The 18,826-nt window shown below is 41.5% G+C and overlaps 1 protein-coding gene across 2 annotated transcripts in view; it reads right to left on the bottom strand.

Annotated features, from left to right (window-relative positions):
• MTTP (microsomal triglyceride transfer protein) overlaps nucleotides 1-18,826 on the bottom strand; it is a 139,256-nt gene that overhangs the window by 83,746 nt on the left and 36,684 nt on the right. For both annotated transcript variants that reach the window (XM_030190736.1, XM_030190737.1), the window contains exon 4: nucleotides 2,013-2,120. In XM_030190736.1, the coding sequence (XP_030046596.1) occupies nucleotides 2,013-2,120 (108 nt within the window). The remainder of the gene's footprint in view (nucleotides 1-2,012; nucleotides 2,121-18,826) is intronic.

Raw genomic sequence — 18,826 nt, 5'->3', positions numbered from 1 at the left:
GGAGGGCCGCAGTGGGCAGGGAGTGGTATTTGGCACCTGAAGGAGAGCAGAGGGCAGCCCTTGACTCAGTGGGAGATTTTTCCTCCCCAGCAGGAGTGCGGGAGATAACCCACTAAAGTGAGAGTCTCCTGCTAAATGTGGGAGACTTGGCAGGTCTGGCTTTGGCTGGCAGGGTAGTGCATCCCTGTCAGCCATTCCACAGGTGCCACAATTTTGTGAGGGAGCCTGAACCCAAAGTGAGGGGGTCCAGGACCCTTAGGGCCCCCCTCCCCGAGGCTATATCAGAGATTCCCATAGCTAGGAACGCTGCACATTCTAGGCAGTGACAATGCCCTAGAAAGTTTTTAGAAAATGACTCCTGTGCAGGGTAACTATTTATAGAGGTGTCTGAGGTGCCCATTAACTTTGAGGCTCTGAAAGCCCTATAGCCTTTCCTCCTTCTTCCCCTCTACTCTGTGACACCGTGACACCTTCTGGGGAGCCTCAAATTCCTAAAGGGCCAGTGACTCCTCCTTCCCCTTCCAAATTCAGGCTGTGCCATTTCCACACCCCTATACTTACTCATGCATAAAATTTAGGTGCAGATCCTGTAACTAAATTTATGCGTGTAAATTCCAATTAAATCTAATTAGTGCCATTAATGGCTTGTTAAAAAGATGATTATTGGTGCTAATTAGCTCATTCCTCAATTAAATTGTGCCCAAATTTGTGCACACAATTTTTGGCAACTTTTATAGAATTAGGGGGTAAATGTCAAGTTACTGTAGATGGCCAAACAGATTGAACAAATGGTAAGTATAACTTGAAACTGTTAACTTTGATGGTTCATGTTATATAAGTATATTCTATAGTGCTACCTAAATGGATAGTGCTGCTAAATCTAAGATGAACGTGGAAAATATATGCATTAGACATTTTACATTACACATTCACAGCATGGCTAAATATTGACTTAAGTGTGTCTCAGTGTGTTTTTTTCTAGCGAAAAAGAAGCCGGTACTCAAATACCGGTCCACCCTTCAGGAGTGGGATGATCACTGAGGGACCCACCCCACAATAGCCAGACCCCCTGCAACCAGTCACAGAATCTATGACAAGGCAGAATTGGTGTGTAGAGTGTGAACGCTTTCATTAAAACTTGGGGACCATGGGTCAATTTTAGCAGATAATGGAAAAGGTGCCGGTACTCAGTACTCCCCCTTAAAAAAAAGCCCTAGTGTGTCTAGGGAGAGACATGGACCCTATTTTCTTGCAGTGTATGGGTCTTCATAGGGGTGGTCTGTACTTGGCAAGGGGGCACATTTTTTTCAACCATTAGTCCCAGACTGGGGCTTGGAGGGGGAAGTAGGCCCGCTGGCTTATCAAGTATTTTTTTTTCACACAATGAATGATAAAACTGGAATTTGTTACCAGAGCATATGGTCAAAGAGTTGATGGACTTTCTTCCAGGAATTAGTCCAAAAAAATTAGTAGCCACTGCAAGGTAGAGGAGAAAAGTCACCACTTCCCAGGAGTAAATAGGAATGCATCTATTGTTTGGATCTGCTGGTATTTCCTAATGAGCTGGACTGTCCACTGTCAGAGACAGGATGCAGGGCTTGCTAGGCCCTTGGTCTGAACTAGCTTGCCACATCCTATGTTCTTATCATTGGAACATTAGCAACCAGCACTGTCAGTGTACCATTTGATCAGCAGCATTACAACAGTACTTCACATATATAAGCAACATCCTTTTGCTATATTTTAAAAATTAGAGAACATGAAGGTATCACTGTGGGCAGAGCTAGAGCAGAGAGAGAGAAAGAGAGAGAGAGAGAGAGAGAGAACAGGCGGAACAGGGGCAGGAGCAACAGAAGAGGATGAGCTGGATTGCGAGCAGAGTGCCTGATCTCTGTTTTGTTCCAGGCTCTCCCCCTCCCTCCTTTTCCCTATATCCGCGCCCTTCTGTTGTGGAGTCTGAAAAGTACTGCGTTCCAGGCCATTCCCAAATACTGTGCTGACTGGGGTAGTACCTCATTGCTAGAACCAGAGTTTAGCTGTATCTGGAACAAGCTAGCCAATCCCCTCTTCATATTCAGGATCACTGTGGGCTCCTCCTGATAGGAATAGAAGCTTTTAACCTGGAAAAGAGAAAACAAATACAAACATTAAAATCTAGTTACCACTGTGTGAAATAGAAACAAGACATATACAGTCTGGGGAAGCTGTCCAGAATGAATTCTAGCTCAGATGGGTGTATTTACTGTAATTAGAAAGATAGGAAGGGGGGAGGAAGAATTCAGTTGATTGGATGGCACACATGGCATTCACACACATCTAGTGAGATAGAACTATTCCTGAGAATCTGGTACTCTGGGTTCCTGTGAGCAAGGTCTTCACTGAGACAAAGCTGCCATGCCCAGTAGTATGCTAGTTATTGGGTTTGAACCAGAACCTATCCATAGCTGAAAAGTACAGCATCGAGTAGGTTTGTAAATGGACAGTACATAAATAAGACAGGTGTACATCACTTCCACTGGAGATACAACTATTTTGATTCTATATTCCTGCTATGAAAGTATTGAGTTACACCATCTAACCTGTTACTTAAAGAGGGTACGTTTCCAGAACTTTGCGTAGGAAAAAATTGTGGGTTACATGGTGCTTATAAGATTGTTACTAGCTGATACAAGCTTTATTTACAAAGCCCATTGCATTTGCAAATTTTGCTGCATAAATATACTCAGAGAAGAGCTTTACTCTCCAAGTACACAAACACAACTCAAGATCTCTGTGACAGGAGTAAAAATAAAATCCCTCTCTCTATATATAATAAGCTTAGGGTTGTGCCTTCCTCTGTGAGAGTCCAGCAGCTGTCAGTGGGGTGAACAAAACTAAGTAGCTGCTGAGAAACTGGAGCGTAATGTGGCAACTCAGGGAGGACAGAGATGAGCAGAAGGCAGGAAAAGGGGTGACTGCTGTGACACAGGAGCCAGAGTGCTGCCTGGGCTGCAGGACTTCAGGGGGGGGAGGAGGGGGAGAGGGAAAGATTTCTAAGGCCACAGGACTGCAAAAAGACAAGTGTAGAAGAGATATAAAATGATTCTCTGGGGAAACTAGATATCAGCTAGTAATTTAATTAACACTCTGTGAATTAACAGTAACAGCTGAAAGATTAATAAAAAAACATTTGCCTCTACCAATCAGCACAAGTATTTTGAACATTAATTTAATACACACTGCCATTCTATCCATCTTATGGATATAAGCTTTGTGAGTCTTATTTATACTTTTGAATTGGTTTTTGGTGCAGACTGCTTTCTCTGAACCACTTCTATACCCTTTCGGAGACAAGATCTCCAGAAATGGGCACAGTAATCTACTTGAGGTTTAACCAACAGCTTGTACCAAGGCATTTTCACTTCCATTTTCCTACTGGATATGCCTCTCCCTATCACAGGGTACATCTCAACAGCAACATTAGAAAATAGTTCTGCATGAATAGTTGGTGGACACATAGAATGTTCTCCTAGGGGAAGTGGTTGAAACAAAAATGGTACAAGAATTCAAGAAAGCCTGGTACAGAGCATAGACAGAGCATCTTTGATTGAGAAGTGAGAGGAAAGCCAGAGATCAACCGCATTGCACCAGGGAAGAAATTCAGCAGATTAGAGGGCCTATCTTCTGCCATATGCTATGTGGTCGATACTCAATGGCACTTATTGGGGTAGGAGCATTGACTATTTCTTCTGACTGCCTCAGTACTTACTAGATCGTGCTGGGATGAACTGTGGGTGTAGCCAGGGATTATCTAGGTAGTGGCGATAGTCAGCACATCTATCTGGATAACTTAGGACAGCCAATAAGTTGTCCCAAGTGCTATCTAGATAAGCTATCCAAATAGTGGCTGAATATTGCCACTGTCCAGATATTGCTACAAGCTCACTGCTCTATCTGGAGATTCATCAGCAGCCACTCTCTAGATACTGTTCCTGAACATCCAGATATTTTTTTTCCGGGCGGCCGGTATTTTAAAATAATGTTGACTGCCACAAGCTCAATATCAGAGGGTGTGTTTCTACATAAAGTGTTCTCACAGTACTTAGAGGATGAGATGATCTGGCCATTTGAAAGCAAAGTTTCTCCCATCATACCGCCATGAGTGTTGCTTTATTTACCAAATATTCCATGTAGAGCAGGGGTTCTCAACCTAGTCCTCGGGACATACTCAGCCAATCAGGTTTCTAGGATACTCACAATAAATATGCATGAGATAAATTTGCATGCACTAACCCTCATTGCATGCAATTTTATCTCATGCATATTCATTATGGGCATTCGGATTACCTGACTGGCTGGGTGTGTCCCAAGAATTGGGTTAAGAAGAACCACTGATGTACAGGACTAACTCCTCTATTTTCACTGTGCTAGTCAGATGATATATATAGAAATGTGCATGTCAGATTTTTTGCACATTTTATGTCAAGGTGTTTTCCAGCATTTTCATTTCATTTGGGGGTGTTCTCATTTAGTTTGTTTCCTAATATTTTTTGTTTTAGCATGCACAATTTGCAGATAGTGCATGCTAAAATGGAAATGAAATTAAAAAAAAGATTTCATTGGGAGGTTTTAAAATATAGCTTGGAGATAAAACAAAACATGCTTGTATCACTGTGTTTTATCATTTTTTTTCCAAAATGAACACACATCTCTAATAATAATATATTTCAAAAACAGAAGGAGAGAAAGGATACCCTTATCTTTTTGTATTTTTATTACAAATGTCTGTTAAGGTGAAAGGAAAAGCATATCAACTCTCACACTTTTCATTTCCATTTACTTACTCACAAATGAAGTAGAACCATAGCAGGGGCCAGGCAGATAGATTGTAAAATAAGCATGAATCATTTTTATGCATACAATAAAATGGGATATTTAGGTAACTTGTTTCACAGAGATGTGGCAAAAGAGGGCTGTTGCTTGATGATGGTAATTCTTTTCTAGCACTGCAGTCCCTCTGTACAAATTGTACTTTGAATCATCCAGACTTACAGGCTACCCACTGTAGTTCTGAACACTCTGAAAGGGCTTAAGGATGACGTGTCGAGTTCTCACTGCAGCCTTTGAACCAGGAGAGCTGACTGCTGATGTCTCTCCCCTCCATCTCTCCACACCCTTTAACTGGAAAAGTGCTCACTTTCCTAAGGTCTAGCAAGGCCACTAAGATTTTATCCACATGTTCACTTTGGAAGTGGAGAACAGAGGAAAAAACAAAGAAGAGATACTGGGTACAAATGCCTAAAGTTAAGTGATGTAGACAGCAGGATTTGACAATTGAACAATGCATGTGGTGAACTGTGAGAAAAACCACTGGAAATGCCATGACTCTACCCAGAAGCTTCAGCTGATGTTCTTTCAAAACTGAACTTTCTGCATGTAAAATATTTTCATGTGAAAAGAAAGAAAAGAAGCAGAGCATTTCTATTTTTTTTTCCCATAGCTGCTTTTATTTACAGGGACCATGAAGACAGGGGTCCAATTTTAGGTTACATGTTTAGACTGCAGAAACCAACGGCATACAATTTCAACTGGCTCCTGTAGAGAATGTGGGGCACTTTTTAGATGTGTCTGTGTCTGTGTTCCTTAGAACTAATACCTACACATTCCTAACACAGCAAGGCACAGTCCAGGCCTGTGAAATAAATGAAGAATTTGCAGAAAATAACCAACTTTTTGTGCACAAAAAACCTTCAAAATCATTTGGCTTAATAAAAGCATAAAGTGGAAGAAAGTCACAGAACGCTTACAGATAACACATACCTTAAACTAGGGTTTCTCAGCCCAGACCTTGGAACACGCAATGGAGTCAGTGCATGCAAATTTATTTAATGCATATTCATTGCGGATATCTTGAAAACCAGACTGGCTTGGTGTGTTCTGAGGACTGAGTTGAGAACCTCTCAGCGGCGTACCAAGGGCGGGGTGGTGGGGGTGGTCCACCCCCGGGTGCACGCTACTGGGGGGATGCCGCGCGCCTGTCGGCTCTGCTGGTTCCCTGCTCCCTCTGCCCTGGAACAGGTTACTTCCTGTTCCGGGGCAGAGGGAGCAGGGAGCCAGCAGAGCCGAGAGCCACGCGGCTGCTCCCCGCAGGTAAAGATGCACCCGTGGGGGGGGGGGGGGGGGGTTGATGCGCCGGGGGTGTCATTTCACCAGGGTGGGGGTCATGCTGCACCCAGGGGGGTGCACATCGGCAATCCGCCCTGGGTGGCAGCCGACCTAGGATCATCACTGGAACCCCTGCCTATAGTGGTTTGAGTTTTGGTAATCCACTATACTGTCAATTTGTTGATTCAGATATGAATCTTGAAGGACAACTGAATGGGAGGGGAGATATTTTGTTAAGGTTTTAGTTTTGGCTTTTGATAACATCCGTAACTTTGGAAGGTTATTGATTTATAGGAATCAATGTCTGTACTACTCATATATATGACAGTATAGTTCAGTGCTTCTCAAACCTGGTCCAGGAAGCACCTCAGCCAGTCAGGTTTTCAGGATATCCATAATGAATAGTCATGAGAGACATTTGCATGCAGTGGCGGCAGTTCATGCAATTCTCTGTCATGGATATTCATTGTGGATATCCTGAAGACTTGACTGGCTGAGGTGCCTCCAGGACTAGGTTTGAGAAGCACTGGTATAGTTTATAAAAATGGCCCTATATACACAACTATATTTGAGCCAAAGCAAAAACATATTAGCTTAGCACAGGCTTCCTTAATTAGTCATCCAGTCCAGTCATGTGGCAGAGAAAGCAAAATATTTATTTGTTTACATTCTTGCTGTACCGTCATTCGATCAGTAAAGTTGGCATCATCACGGCTTATAATAGTAGTCAATATTTGAGACATCGTATATAATGCTTCTGGTCAAAATTCAGCCAGCGGCGGTGAGCACTAAAAATTTGGGGTTGACCAGACTGGAGAAAGCCTCTAGGATTTATACAGGTTCTGTTTGATATTCAGCCAGGCACCTGCATAAGACACTTTCTTGATTTTTATCTTGTCACACTTTAGGTCACACCTTTGTCATTTGTCAAATAGATTATTGTAATTCCATTTATTCCAATATTTCCCAATCCCAGCTCCACAGACTTCAAAAACTCCAAAATTCCTGAGCTCATTTCCTGTGTAGAGCTAGAATATTTTATTGTGTTATTCTCTTATTAATCCATCTTCACTGGTTACCTATTGAATATTGCTCTTAGTTCAAGGTTCTCTGTCTTACTCGCAAGGCCCTACACGTAGGTTCAATGTCCTACCTCTTTTCTCTGACAATTTTGTGTACTCCCTCTCGTGTTCTTCGTTCTCTCGATTCTAATTGCTTAGTGCTGCTCTCCCCCAGAAATGCCCACCATGAAACTACCCGGAGTTCTGCCTACTATTTTGTTGCCCCTAAACTTTGGAACAACCTTCCTCCTCCTATCCGTTCTGAAATTTCCTTTGTTAAATTCAAAATTTTGTTAAAACCCCACTTTTCCAACTTGCCTTTGGCATGATAGAGAGAGACTGGTGAAAAAAAAACCTTTTTCTTTATTGTCTTTTATTTGTATTAATCTTTTCTTTTCCTATTTTATGATGGCATTCCTAGTGTCATTTGTTAACTGTTGATTTTATTTTTCACTTTTTATATTGTAAACCGCTTTGATCCTCTTGTGGGCAAGTGTAGTATATCAAGAGTTTAAATATAAACATTAACATACTTAGCTCACTATCTGGAAATATTCAGCGGGAGATAGCCAGCTGTCTACTGCTGAATATTGCTGATTAGCACCTATCGGATAGCTGGTTTTATCGTGCAATATAACCGGCTATCTGATGATTTTCAGGGAGTCACTGGCCAAGTTTGGCGGCTAAATATGGCCGCGTGAATACCTGGAATATCTTTGGCCATTTCCAACTTAATTGGGCAGCGCTGAATATCAGCCTGGCTGGTTAAGTTGGAATTGGCCAAAAATAAACCAGATATTCAATGCTGGTCACCGGAAATGGCCCGGCATTGAATATCTGTGCTCAGCGCTGACCGCGGGACGCAGTCCAGCTACTTCCTGCGGTCTGAATATTGTCCCCATATAACAGTTGTATAAGGGTTCTTTTGCTTTCCTTCCTATTTTAAAACCCATATTGCCTTTCAGAAGAAGTCTGAATCAGTAGCAGCTTTGCAACTAACCTCTCCCTCTGAAACCCAACATAGAAATGACTACAAAATGCCTGGTGAATTGTTTCAACCTTCGGTTTCATGATGACATCATCATCCATAAAGACTTGGAAGGTGTAATACATGGATAAGCTTCTTATACTGCTTGTCAAAAAGTTTCAAAATGATAGGTCTAGTCACTCCTATTTCATCCTATGTGGATAATTGGAATAAAGTTAGGGGCCCTTTTACTAAGCTGCGGCAAAAAGTAATCTCCGGCAGTGCATCCTTTGGGCATGCACTGGGCCAATTTTTGCAGCATCCTAGAAAAATGGCCTTTTTTAAAGGGCTGGAAAACGGACGTGGGGCAAAATAAAAACCAGTGCGTGTCCATTTTTGGCTTGAGACTTTACCGCCACCCATTGATTTAGCGGTAAGTTCTCATGTGCTACCTAGGTGGTAGGCATGCAGTGCGTGTCCACTGCTGTTTACCATCCTGTGTTTTCGGTGCATGCCAAATTTAAGAATTACTGCCCGGGGCACGCAGTAGCTAGGTAGTAATGCTGATTTGTCGCATGCTGGATGCGTGTAGGCCCTTACACAGCTTTCTAAAGGGGCCCCTTAGTAAGCAAATTTTAGATTGGAATGCCCCTAAAAATGAAAAGCAGAAATTGAAGAGAACTACTGAAAAATGGCTTAAAGGTGAACTATTAACAATGAAACAAAACTGAAAGACATTGGAAAGAAAATGGCAAAATCATAAGACAGATTATAATAGAGATATTAGGAGAAAAGCCATAATAGAATATCAATCTAAGATTAGAGAGACGTGGAGGGGCATAATCGAAAGGGGTGCCCACGTTTTTGTTTCGATAATACGGTCGGGGATGCCCAAATCGCGAAATTTAGGTCGACCTTAGAGATGGTCATCCCTGATTTTTGGCTATAATGGAAACCGAGGACGCCCATCTCAGAAATGACCAAATCCAAGCCATTTGGTCGTGGGAGGAGCCAGCATGCATAGTGCACTGGTCCCCCTGACATGCCAGGACACCAACCGGGCACCCTAGAGGGCACTGCAGAGGACTTCAGAAATTGCTCCCAGGTGCACAGCTCCCTTACCTTGTGTGCTGAGCCCCCCAACCCCCCCCCCCCCAAACCCCACTCCCCACAACTGTACACCTCTACCATAGCCCTAAGGGGTGAAGAGGGGCACCTACATGTGGGTACAGTGGGTTTCTGGTGGGTTTTGAAGGGCTCACATTTACCACCACAAGTGTAATAGGTGGGGGGGGGGGGGGGGGGCTGGGTCTACCTGCCTGAAGTGCACTGCACCCACTAAAACTGCTCCAGGGACCTGCATACTGCTGTCATGGAGCTGGGTATGACATTTGAGGGTGGCAAAAAATATTTAAAATGTTTTTTTAGGGTGGGAGGGGGTTGGTGACCACTGGGTGAGTAAGGGGAGGTCATCCCCAATTCCCTCCGGTGGTCATCTGGTCAGTTCGGGCACCTTTTTGAGGCTTGGTCGTAACAAAAAATGGACCAAGTAAAGTCGCCCAAGTGCTCATCAGGGATGCCCTTCTTTTTTCCATTATCAGTAGAGGATGCCTATGTGTTAGGCACGCCCCAGTCCCGCCTTTGCTACGCTTCCAACACGCCCCCATGAAGTTTGGTCGTCCCTGCAACAGAAAGCAGTTGAGAACACCCAAAATCGGCTTTCAATTATGCCAATTTGGGTGACCCTGGGAGAAGGACGCCCATCTCCCGATTTGTGTCGAAAGATGGGCGCCCTTCTCTTTCGAAAATAAGCCTGAAAGAGGGTTGATAGGTAAAAATACTTTGAATACAAAAAAACTTTTTCAAGTGCTAAACCATTTATTGTACTGATAATTCTTGTTAAATTTCACCTTCTGCAATTCAGCTAGCTGATTGTTTCACAGAACAAATTTCTAATATTGTCTCAATTTAAGGACACTACAGAAGAGTTTCCACCACTGTCATAGGGCCATGAAATTGATGCAATCCCAGCAGACATGTTCTGGAGTAATTTCCAGGATGTCCAATGGCCAGATATGAATCAATTGATAAACACATTTTTGAAATCACACTATCAATTAGATAAATGTCCTACACAATTTATGAAGGTAACCCCTTTAAGTTTTAGGGTTATGATATTTAATTGGTTGAAAAGTTCCTTCTCCTTAGGATCATGCCCAGGTTCATTTGGGGAAATTGTCCGTTTTGAAAAATAAGAAAGAATCTTGGGCAAATGTAGCAAACTAGACCAGTAGCTTCAGTCCCTTTTCTCGCTAAACTTATGGAAGGCTTGGTCACTATAGAATGATTATCTTGAGAAATTTAATGCTTTACACAATTCACAATCAGAATTTTGTGTGAATTTTAGTACAGAAACAGTACATCAGCAACTTGTGGCAGTGAGGCTGCTGATGAGTGCAGGTAGAAAAGCTCTCGTCATGCAGTTTGACCTTTCCAGCGCGGTTGCCCCTGGATCCTATATAGTGCACCTAGCGTTCTGTGCCAAAATCCAGATGGATTCTATAACAGCGTGTGTAACTTAATTGGCTTAACAAGCCTATCAGCATTGTTAACAGCACTTAAGAAGCAATAATGAGCACTAATTGGCAATAATTAGAATTTACGCACACAAATCGTTAAGCGTATTCTGTAATTTAGAGCACCTAAATTTTAACGCGTGCAGGCAAAAAGGGGTGTGATCATGGACAGGGAAATGGTCATTTCATGGGTGTTCCAAAATTTACACACAAAGTTATAGAATATGGCCCAGTGCGCCTAAATCTATGTACTGGGATTTACACCATGTTTTCATTGGTGTAAATGGACGCACATTAGTTTTAGGCACTGGTATATCAACTAAGCATAGTCTATATATAATTTAAGAAGGATTTGGAAATATCTACACCAAGAAAAGTTCTGATTGGTTGTACAGGTCTTGTTGCTATCCAAATTAGACTACTGTAATGTGGTTTATTTGGGCTGCTCAAAACACCTACTACAAAGACTACAAACTCTCTACAAAATACCTCTATTTGTTTGATCTGTTCCCCGAACAAATTTGATAGAGTGACACCATGGTATATCTAAATACACTGGTTACCTATAGAAGCCAAAATTTATTATAAACTGTACTGTCTAATATTTAAAGATGTTCAGGGAATTGTTCTGCTTTATATGTATAAATTAATCAATTTCTCAAATTCTATCAAAAGGTACGAGTCATGTGATCAATCATACATAAGTACATAAGTACATAAGTAGTGCCATACTGGGAAAGACCAAAGGTCCATCTAGCCCAGCATCCTGTCACCGACAGTGGCCAATCCAGGTCAAGGGCACCCGGCACGCTCCCCAAACGTAAAAACATTCCAGACAAGTTATACCTAAAAATGCGGAATTTTTCCAAGTCCATTTAATAGCGATCTATGGACTTGTCCTTTAGGAATCTATCTAACCCGTTTTTAAACTCCGTCAAGCTAACCGCCCGTACCACGTTCTCCGGCAACGAATTCCAGAGTCTAATTACACGTTGGGTGAAGAAAAATTTTCTCCGATTCGTTTTAAATTTACCACACTGTAGCTTCAACTCATGCCCTCTAGTCCTAGTATTTTTGGATAGCGTGAACAGTCGCTTCACATCCACCCGATCCATTCCACTCATTATTTTATACACTTCTATCATATCTCCCCTCAGCCGTCTCTTCTCCAAGCTGAAAAGCCCTAGCCTTCTCAGCCTCTCTTCGTAGGAAAGTCGTCCCATCCCCACTATCATTTTCGTCGCCCTTCGCTGTACCTTTTCCAATTCTACTATATCTTTTTTGAGATACGGAGACCAGTACTGAACACAATACTCCAGGTGCGGTCGCACCATGGAGCGATACAACGGCATTATAACATCCGCACCCCTGGACTCCATACCCTTCCTAATAACACCCAACATTCTATTCGCTTTCCTAGCCGCAGCAGCACACTGAGCAGAAGGTTTCAGCGTATCATCGACGACGACACCCAGATCCCTTTCTTGATCCGTAACTCCTAACGCGGAACCTTGCAAGACGTAGCTATAATTCGGGTTCCTCTTACCCACATGCATCACTTTGCACTTGTCAACATTGAACTTCATCTGCCACTTGCACGCCCATTCTCCCAGTCTCGCAAGGTCCTCCTGTAATCGTTCACATTCCTCCTGCGACTTGACGACCCTGAATAATTTTGTGTCATCGGCGAATGAGTATTTCCAACATGTAAGGGTTTGAAATATAAGAGAATTTTCTCTTTTTCATTTTCTTATCCGGCAAGAAAAATATGGAATACATTGCTTATATTTATTAGCAATAAGCAAATTATGATGTTAGGAAATCTGTCAAGAAAATACTATTTAGGAAGAATGGAATCTCTTCTTAGCGGAATTGTTTACCCAGGATCATTTTAGTTAAATGTTTAGATTTTAGTTTGATGTGGTTTTTTTGTATGTTCCCAGAATTCTGGGAAATGTAATGTAAATGTTACCATTGTCTCTTCCCAAAGTAGCTCATCTCTCTCTAGCTACAAAACAAAAATAAGTGCTGTAATAGAACAAAAATGATGAATTTTGATTATTTTGGGACTTTTGTTCATTCATTTCATTTGAAACAAAATGAACCAAAAATTAACTTATTTGTCATGTTTTCCCATTCATTTCAAAACAAATTCAAGGGCCCTTTTACAAAGTTGCGTAAGGGTCTACCTGTGTCCAGTGTGCCAAATTGGTATTACCGCCCAGCTACTGCGTGTCCCGGGCAGTAATTCTGAATTTGGCGAGTGCCATAAACACACAGTAGAAAATATTTTCTATTTTCTATGGCATGGCACTTAGCCAGCGAAAATGGCAGTGGGTGTGAGCTGCATGCCTACCGCCCGGGTAGTGCGTGAGACCTTACCACTAAGTCAATGGCTGGTGGTAAGATCTTAGGTCAAAAATGGATGCATGCTGGTTTTTATTTTGCTGCACGTCCATTTTCCAGCCCATTAAAAAAGGCCCTTTTTCTAGGACGCAGTAAAAACTGGCCAGGCGCACGCCCAAAGGATGCGCTTGCACTGCCGCAGGCCACTTTTTACTGGGGCTTAGTAAAAGGGCCCCTCAACCAGCGGTAAGCACTAACACTTGTTTACCGCAGCTTAAAATGCCTTACCACGGGGCACGCTCTGGCATTCCATGTTAATTTTGGCATTGGAAAGCACTACACATGCACCAAAAAATAGATTTTACTTTTTTGTGCTGGGTGGGTCTGGAGTGCAGAGTAGGCGTGTTCTACACTAATTGGCTAGAGCTACATTGCCGCGTGGTAATTGATTAGCACATGGTTAGCACGTGAGCCCTTACTGCCTACAAAATAGATGGCAGCCAGGGCTCAAGGGCTAATGTGGCCATTGACAGAAAAAAAATTGAAAATTCAGCCATTTTACCCATGCGGAAAAAATGGCCTTAGACATTGGGGTTCACTCCTGTAGTTTGGAGACAGTTAGTTACTATTTCTAGTCTGCTAAAGGCTGTGTTAGCTCTCATGGACAGGTTTATTAACTGAATATATTTGACTTTTAGTATTGTCTTCTCAGGTATAAGTACTATATGCAGATATCTATTTTTGTGGAATTCTTACTCAAATCTTTGATGTAATCCTAGAAATATTTATTTTGTGTGCATACAACCTGAAATTACAACAACTGACCCCTCTATGCTTCAACAAGTCATCAAAATAGCTTATCAAAAACTTCCTTGCCCTACCCCCTCATTCATCCAAAGGAGCACCTAAAAGGGTATTCTCCTTTGATACGTTCCTTTGGCATGCACCTCCAATGATTTGCCTCTGGAGATGTGTTGTCACCTATGGCTGTTAAGAAAGGCATATGGAATGACATCTATTAAGGGGAGGACCTATCTCCCTTGCTGCAATGGCCCTAAAGAAATCAAACACTAATGTCCTTTAATAGTCACATCACTGCTGCTGTCGTGGATGGCATACTAGTGGCTTTCTGAGAAGTTCTGAGAGAAGAGGATATCTCTGTGGGTAAATGACATTATTTTATTCTGAGCTTGGTAACTTAAAGATTAGGGTTTAAAAGAGGAATTGTATGATATTGATTAACACAGTTAGAATTTTAAAATAAAAAGAGAAAGCAAACTTTATTAGCTGGTCTCCATACCCTTTTCCCCTTAGTTTTTAAAACTTGAAGTTTCTGCACACAGCTTAAAGATTAGGGTTTAAAAGAGGAATTGTAGGATATTGATAAATACAGCTAGAATATTAAAAAAAAACAAAAAACAAACTGTCCTGCTTATAATCGAATGAGAAAAACGCCCAAGTTCCGACCTAAATCGGGAGATGGACGTTTATCTCACAAAAACGAATAAAGCGGTATAATCAAAAGCCGATTTTTGGACGTTTTCAACTGCAATCCGTCGCGGATGCGGACAAAGTTGATGGGGGCGTGTCAGAGGTGTGGCGAAGGCGGAACTGGGGCGTGGTTATCTGCCGAACAGAGATGGGCGCATTTCACCGATAATGGGAAAAAAGTATGCGTTTTTAGCTAGAATTTAGGACACTTTTCCTGGACCCTGTTTTTTCACGAATAAGGCCCCAAAAAGTGCCCTAAATGACCAGATGACCACTGGAGGGAATCGGGGATGACCTCCCCTGACTCCCCCAGTGGTCACTAACCCCCTCCCACCACAAAAAATGAAGTTTCTCAACTTTTTATTTTCACCCTCAAATGTCATACCCAGCTCCCTGACAGCAGTATGCAGGTCACTGGAGGAGTTGTTAGGGGGTGCAGTGGACTTCAGGCAGGTGGACCCAGGCCCATCCCCCCTACCTGTTACAATTGTGCTGCTTAATGCTTATTAGTCGTCCAACCCCCCCCAAACCCACTGTACCCACATGTAGGTGCCCCCCTTCACCCCTTAGGGCTATAGTAATGGTGTAGACTTGTGGGCAGTGGGTTTTGAGGGGGATTTGGGGGGCTCAACACACAAGGGAAGGGTGCTATGCACCTGGGAGCTCGTTTACCTTTTTGTTTGGTTTTGTAAAAGTGCCCCCTAGGGTGCCCGGTTGATGTCCTGGCATGTGAGGGGGACCAGTGCACTACGAATCCTGGCCCCTCCCACGAACAAATGCCTTGGAGTTATTCGTTTTTGAGCTGGGCGCTTTCATTTTCCATTATCGCTGAAAAACAAAAACGCCCAGCTCACACATTGTTGAATAAAACATGGGCGTCTATTTTTTCCCAAAATACGATTCGGTCCGCCCCTTCACGGACCCGTTCTTGGAGATAAACGCCCATGGAGATAGGCGTTTCCGTTCAATTATGCCCGTCTGTATTAGCTAGTCTCCATTCCCTATCCCCCATAATTTTAAAACATAAGTTTCTGCCACAGCATTAACAGATAGTCTCTAGAAGGCACAGAAGGGCTCAGTTCAGGCCTCATTCCCACCCCTAGTTCAACTCTTCATTTATAGTCAATTATTCTAATTAAGACACCAAGAGGGGAATTTTCAATTTTCATTAGAGTCTGAATTACATTGAATTAGTTTCTAAGAAGCAAACCCTAGTACCTTAAGAAGTTTTAATTAAACAACTCTATAATATTAAGATGCAGTCAGTAGTCCAGCAGCGAGAGGGGTGCTATCCAGTCTTTTGCATTGAGTGTCACATGTATGATTATCTCCCAGTTGGTGAGATGTCATAAGTACATAAGTATTGCCATACTGAGAAAGACAAAAGGTCCATCAGAGAAAATATTTCTTCACTCAACGTGTAATTAAACTCTGGAATTCATTGCCAGAGAATGTGGTAAAGGTGGTTAGCTTAGTGGAATTTAAAAAAAGGTTTGGACAGCTTCCTAAAGAAAAAGTCCATAGACCATTATTAAATGGACTTGGGGAAAATCCACTATTTCTGGGATTAGCAGTATAGAATGTTTTGTACTTTTTTTGGATCTTGCCAGATGTTTGTGACTTGGATTGGCCACTGTTGGAAACAGGATGCTGGGCTTGATGGACCTTTGGTCTGTCCCAGTGTGGTAATACTTATATACTTCTGTGAAAGCATCACTGATAAGGTACTTGCAGGACTGATGAAAACTGACATATTCAATAGTCACAAATGATCCTTAGTCAGGTATTTAGGATGACATGCTCTAGTGTACTTAGTCAGCATTCTTAGGTGTCACAGTATTATAACATTTAGATATGCCAGATGAGGACAAAGATCAGATGACTCAGGCATTAAGAAATGCTGTAAAGTTCAGATCATGTACAGTTTGGCAGATTCTCTATTATCATAGGGATTTATTTTTAAAATTTTGTGCAGTACCTTCCTCTAGTTCATCTGAGCTTCCAGATTAATGGTAATCCATTCCTACTGGTCCTATCATTGTTCGTATGTCCCTACCCACGGATTTTTCCAATTTGTATTTCTCTTCCTCGTACTACTCCAGTTCCTCAACAGACTCTCCCAAGAAAAAGGACCCAGAAGTAGAATGGAGATATGTGAATAATATGAATTTGTGCATGTGATTGCTTGTGAGGCTCTAGAGCTAGGATAAGGTTATATATATGTGTGCACATATCTATGTGATTACGCCGTCAAGTGTACATATGTGTCTATGTGAGTATGCATGTATAACTGAGATATGTGGTATCAGTGCTTTGTATATGTGCATAAATAAGGTTACAGATATGCATGTGAAACCAAAGCTGAGTGTATGTGTATCTGACTAAGGCTGGGTATGTTTTGCAATAAATACCCAGTTTCTCATGTCACAATCAGAGCTACTCTCACATACCTCTATTTAATTCTATTTTTTCAGGCCTAATACAAGCACTTATCTAGACATCTCTAAGGTATTTAAAGGCACTGAATTAATTATCAGAAATCGGCAGTCAGAAGTCAGTAGAGGCAAAAATGGAAGAAATACACATCTTTATTTTCATGTGGGAAGGAAGTGACTCCATAAGAGCTTTGCAAGGTTAAAGGTTATTGGGAACAGCCTTGCAGATTTCTATTATCAGTGCCTAAGACACAACGAAAGAAGACTTGCCTTCCTAATGACACATTTGGGATTCTGCCAGTGGATGGGTCACTGTTGGAAGCAGAATAGAGGGCTAGATGGACCATTGGTCTGATCCAGTATGACTGTTCTTATGTTCTTATGCATATACCTATCATATTTTGCCTTGTTTACCAATTCACATACTCCTAAACCTTATTTTTACTATGTCTACATCAGTTATTATATTCTCCATTTAATACTTTGTAATTCTATTTACTATGTAAGCCACATTGAACCTGCTGTGTGTGAGAAAGCGTGGGGTACAAGTGTAATAAAATAAATAAATAAATAAACATTTCCATTTCTAATATGGTATCACTGTTGCCAAGAAAAGTATTTTATGCAAATGTAGAGTCAGAAAGCTGTCTTTCATACACCAGTTCCAAAATTGTTAGATTAGAGTGCCTCAAAATAGGCTCCATTCAACTTCATATCAAAGTTAACAACACTTGTTCAAACTGGCAATGAGTGTTCAAAGAGGAACCAAGACAGAGCATAGCAGGGGAGCTCACTGTCAGTGGGGTATCAACAAGTTCTTGGTCTACCTACCATAATCCAAATAGTCATTCTTTTTAGTGTTTGGATCTCACATACTCCATTGTGCTCAAATATCGCTAATGGTCAGAACCTTTAGCAATCAAGGAGCCCTTTTACTAAAGTGTGGTAGAATCTGGGCTTAATGTATTTTATGGAATATTTTACCATGTTCTAAGCCTATATTTAGTGTGGCAACTTTTGGAGGAGTGTCCTCTATTTTTTATTACAGGTCAGGCGTTAATGTTGCCCTTCGCACACGCTACCTGTTGAGAGTTAATGCGGGAGCGCTTACAGACAACTATTTAGAAGGCATTAAATGCTCCTACATTAACTCTGCATCATCCAGTTATTGGGTGGAAATTATTATTTTATTTGTGACATTTATATCCCACATTATCCCAAACAAGCTTGAGTTCAGTGTGGCTTAATAAACAGTATAGGATACATAACAAAGAATAATTTATTTATTTTTTATTTGTTACATTTCTATCCCACATTTTCCCACCTATTTGTAGGCTCAATGTGGCTTACATAGTACTGGAGAGGCCTTTGTAGGCTCCGGTGTGAACAAATGCAGGGTGTTGTTGTGGTAAGATCAAGTTCATGTGACACAGCCACATTAGGGCATCGTATAATAATGCCCAAGACAGTAATTTGTTGTAAGAATCCAATTTTACAATACAATATCATAAACATACTGGGATATCTATGGATATTTAACATTTAGAAAATCTATTATGAATGAGAAATTGTACATGAAGCAAAGAGAAAGTTAATAATATATGGAAATCTATTTACTAAATAGCCCTTACATGTCAGGGCTGATTGGATTTCCATCTTTAAATAGATCAGTTATATCTAGAAACCCATTATTGCTACAGTTTCCTATCCCAAAGGGCCTTCATTCTAAGGTTATTTTTTTATCCAGCATTGCTTATCTTGCTACACATACTTGGAATGAATGCTCTTCCTATTCAAGTAAGAACA

The sequence above is a fragment of the Microcaecilia unicolor genome, chromosome 2 (genome assembly GCF_901765095.1).
Source record: "Microcaecilia unicolor chromosome 2, aMicUni1.1, whole genome shotgun sequence".
NCBI classification, from domain to species: Eukaryota; Metazoa; Chordata; class Amphibia; order Gymnophiona; family Siphonopidae; genus Microcaecilia; species Microcaecilia unicolor.
This window is presented reverse-complemented; position numbering and strand designations above follow the sequence as displayed.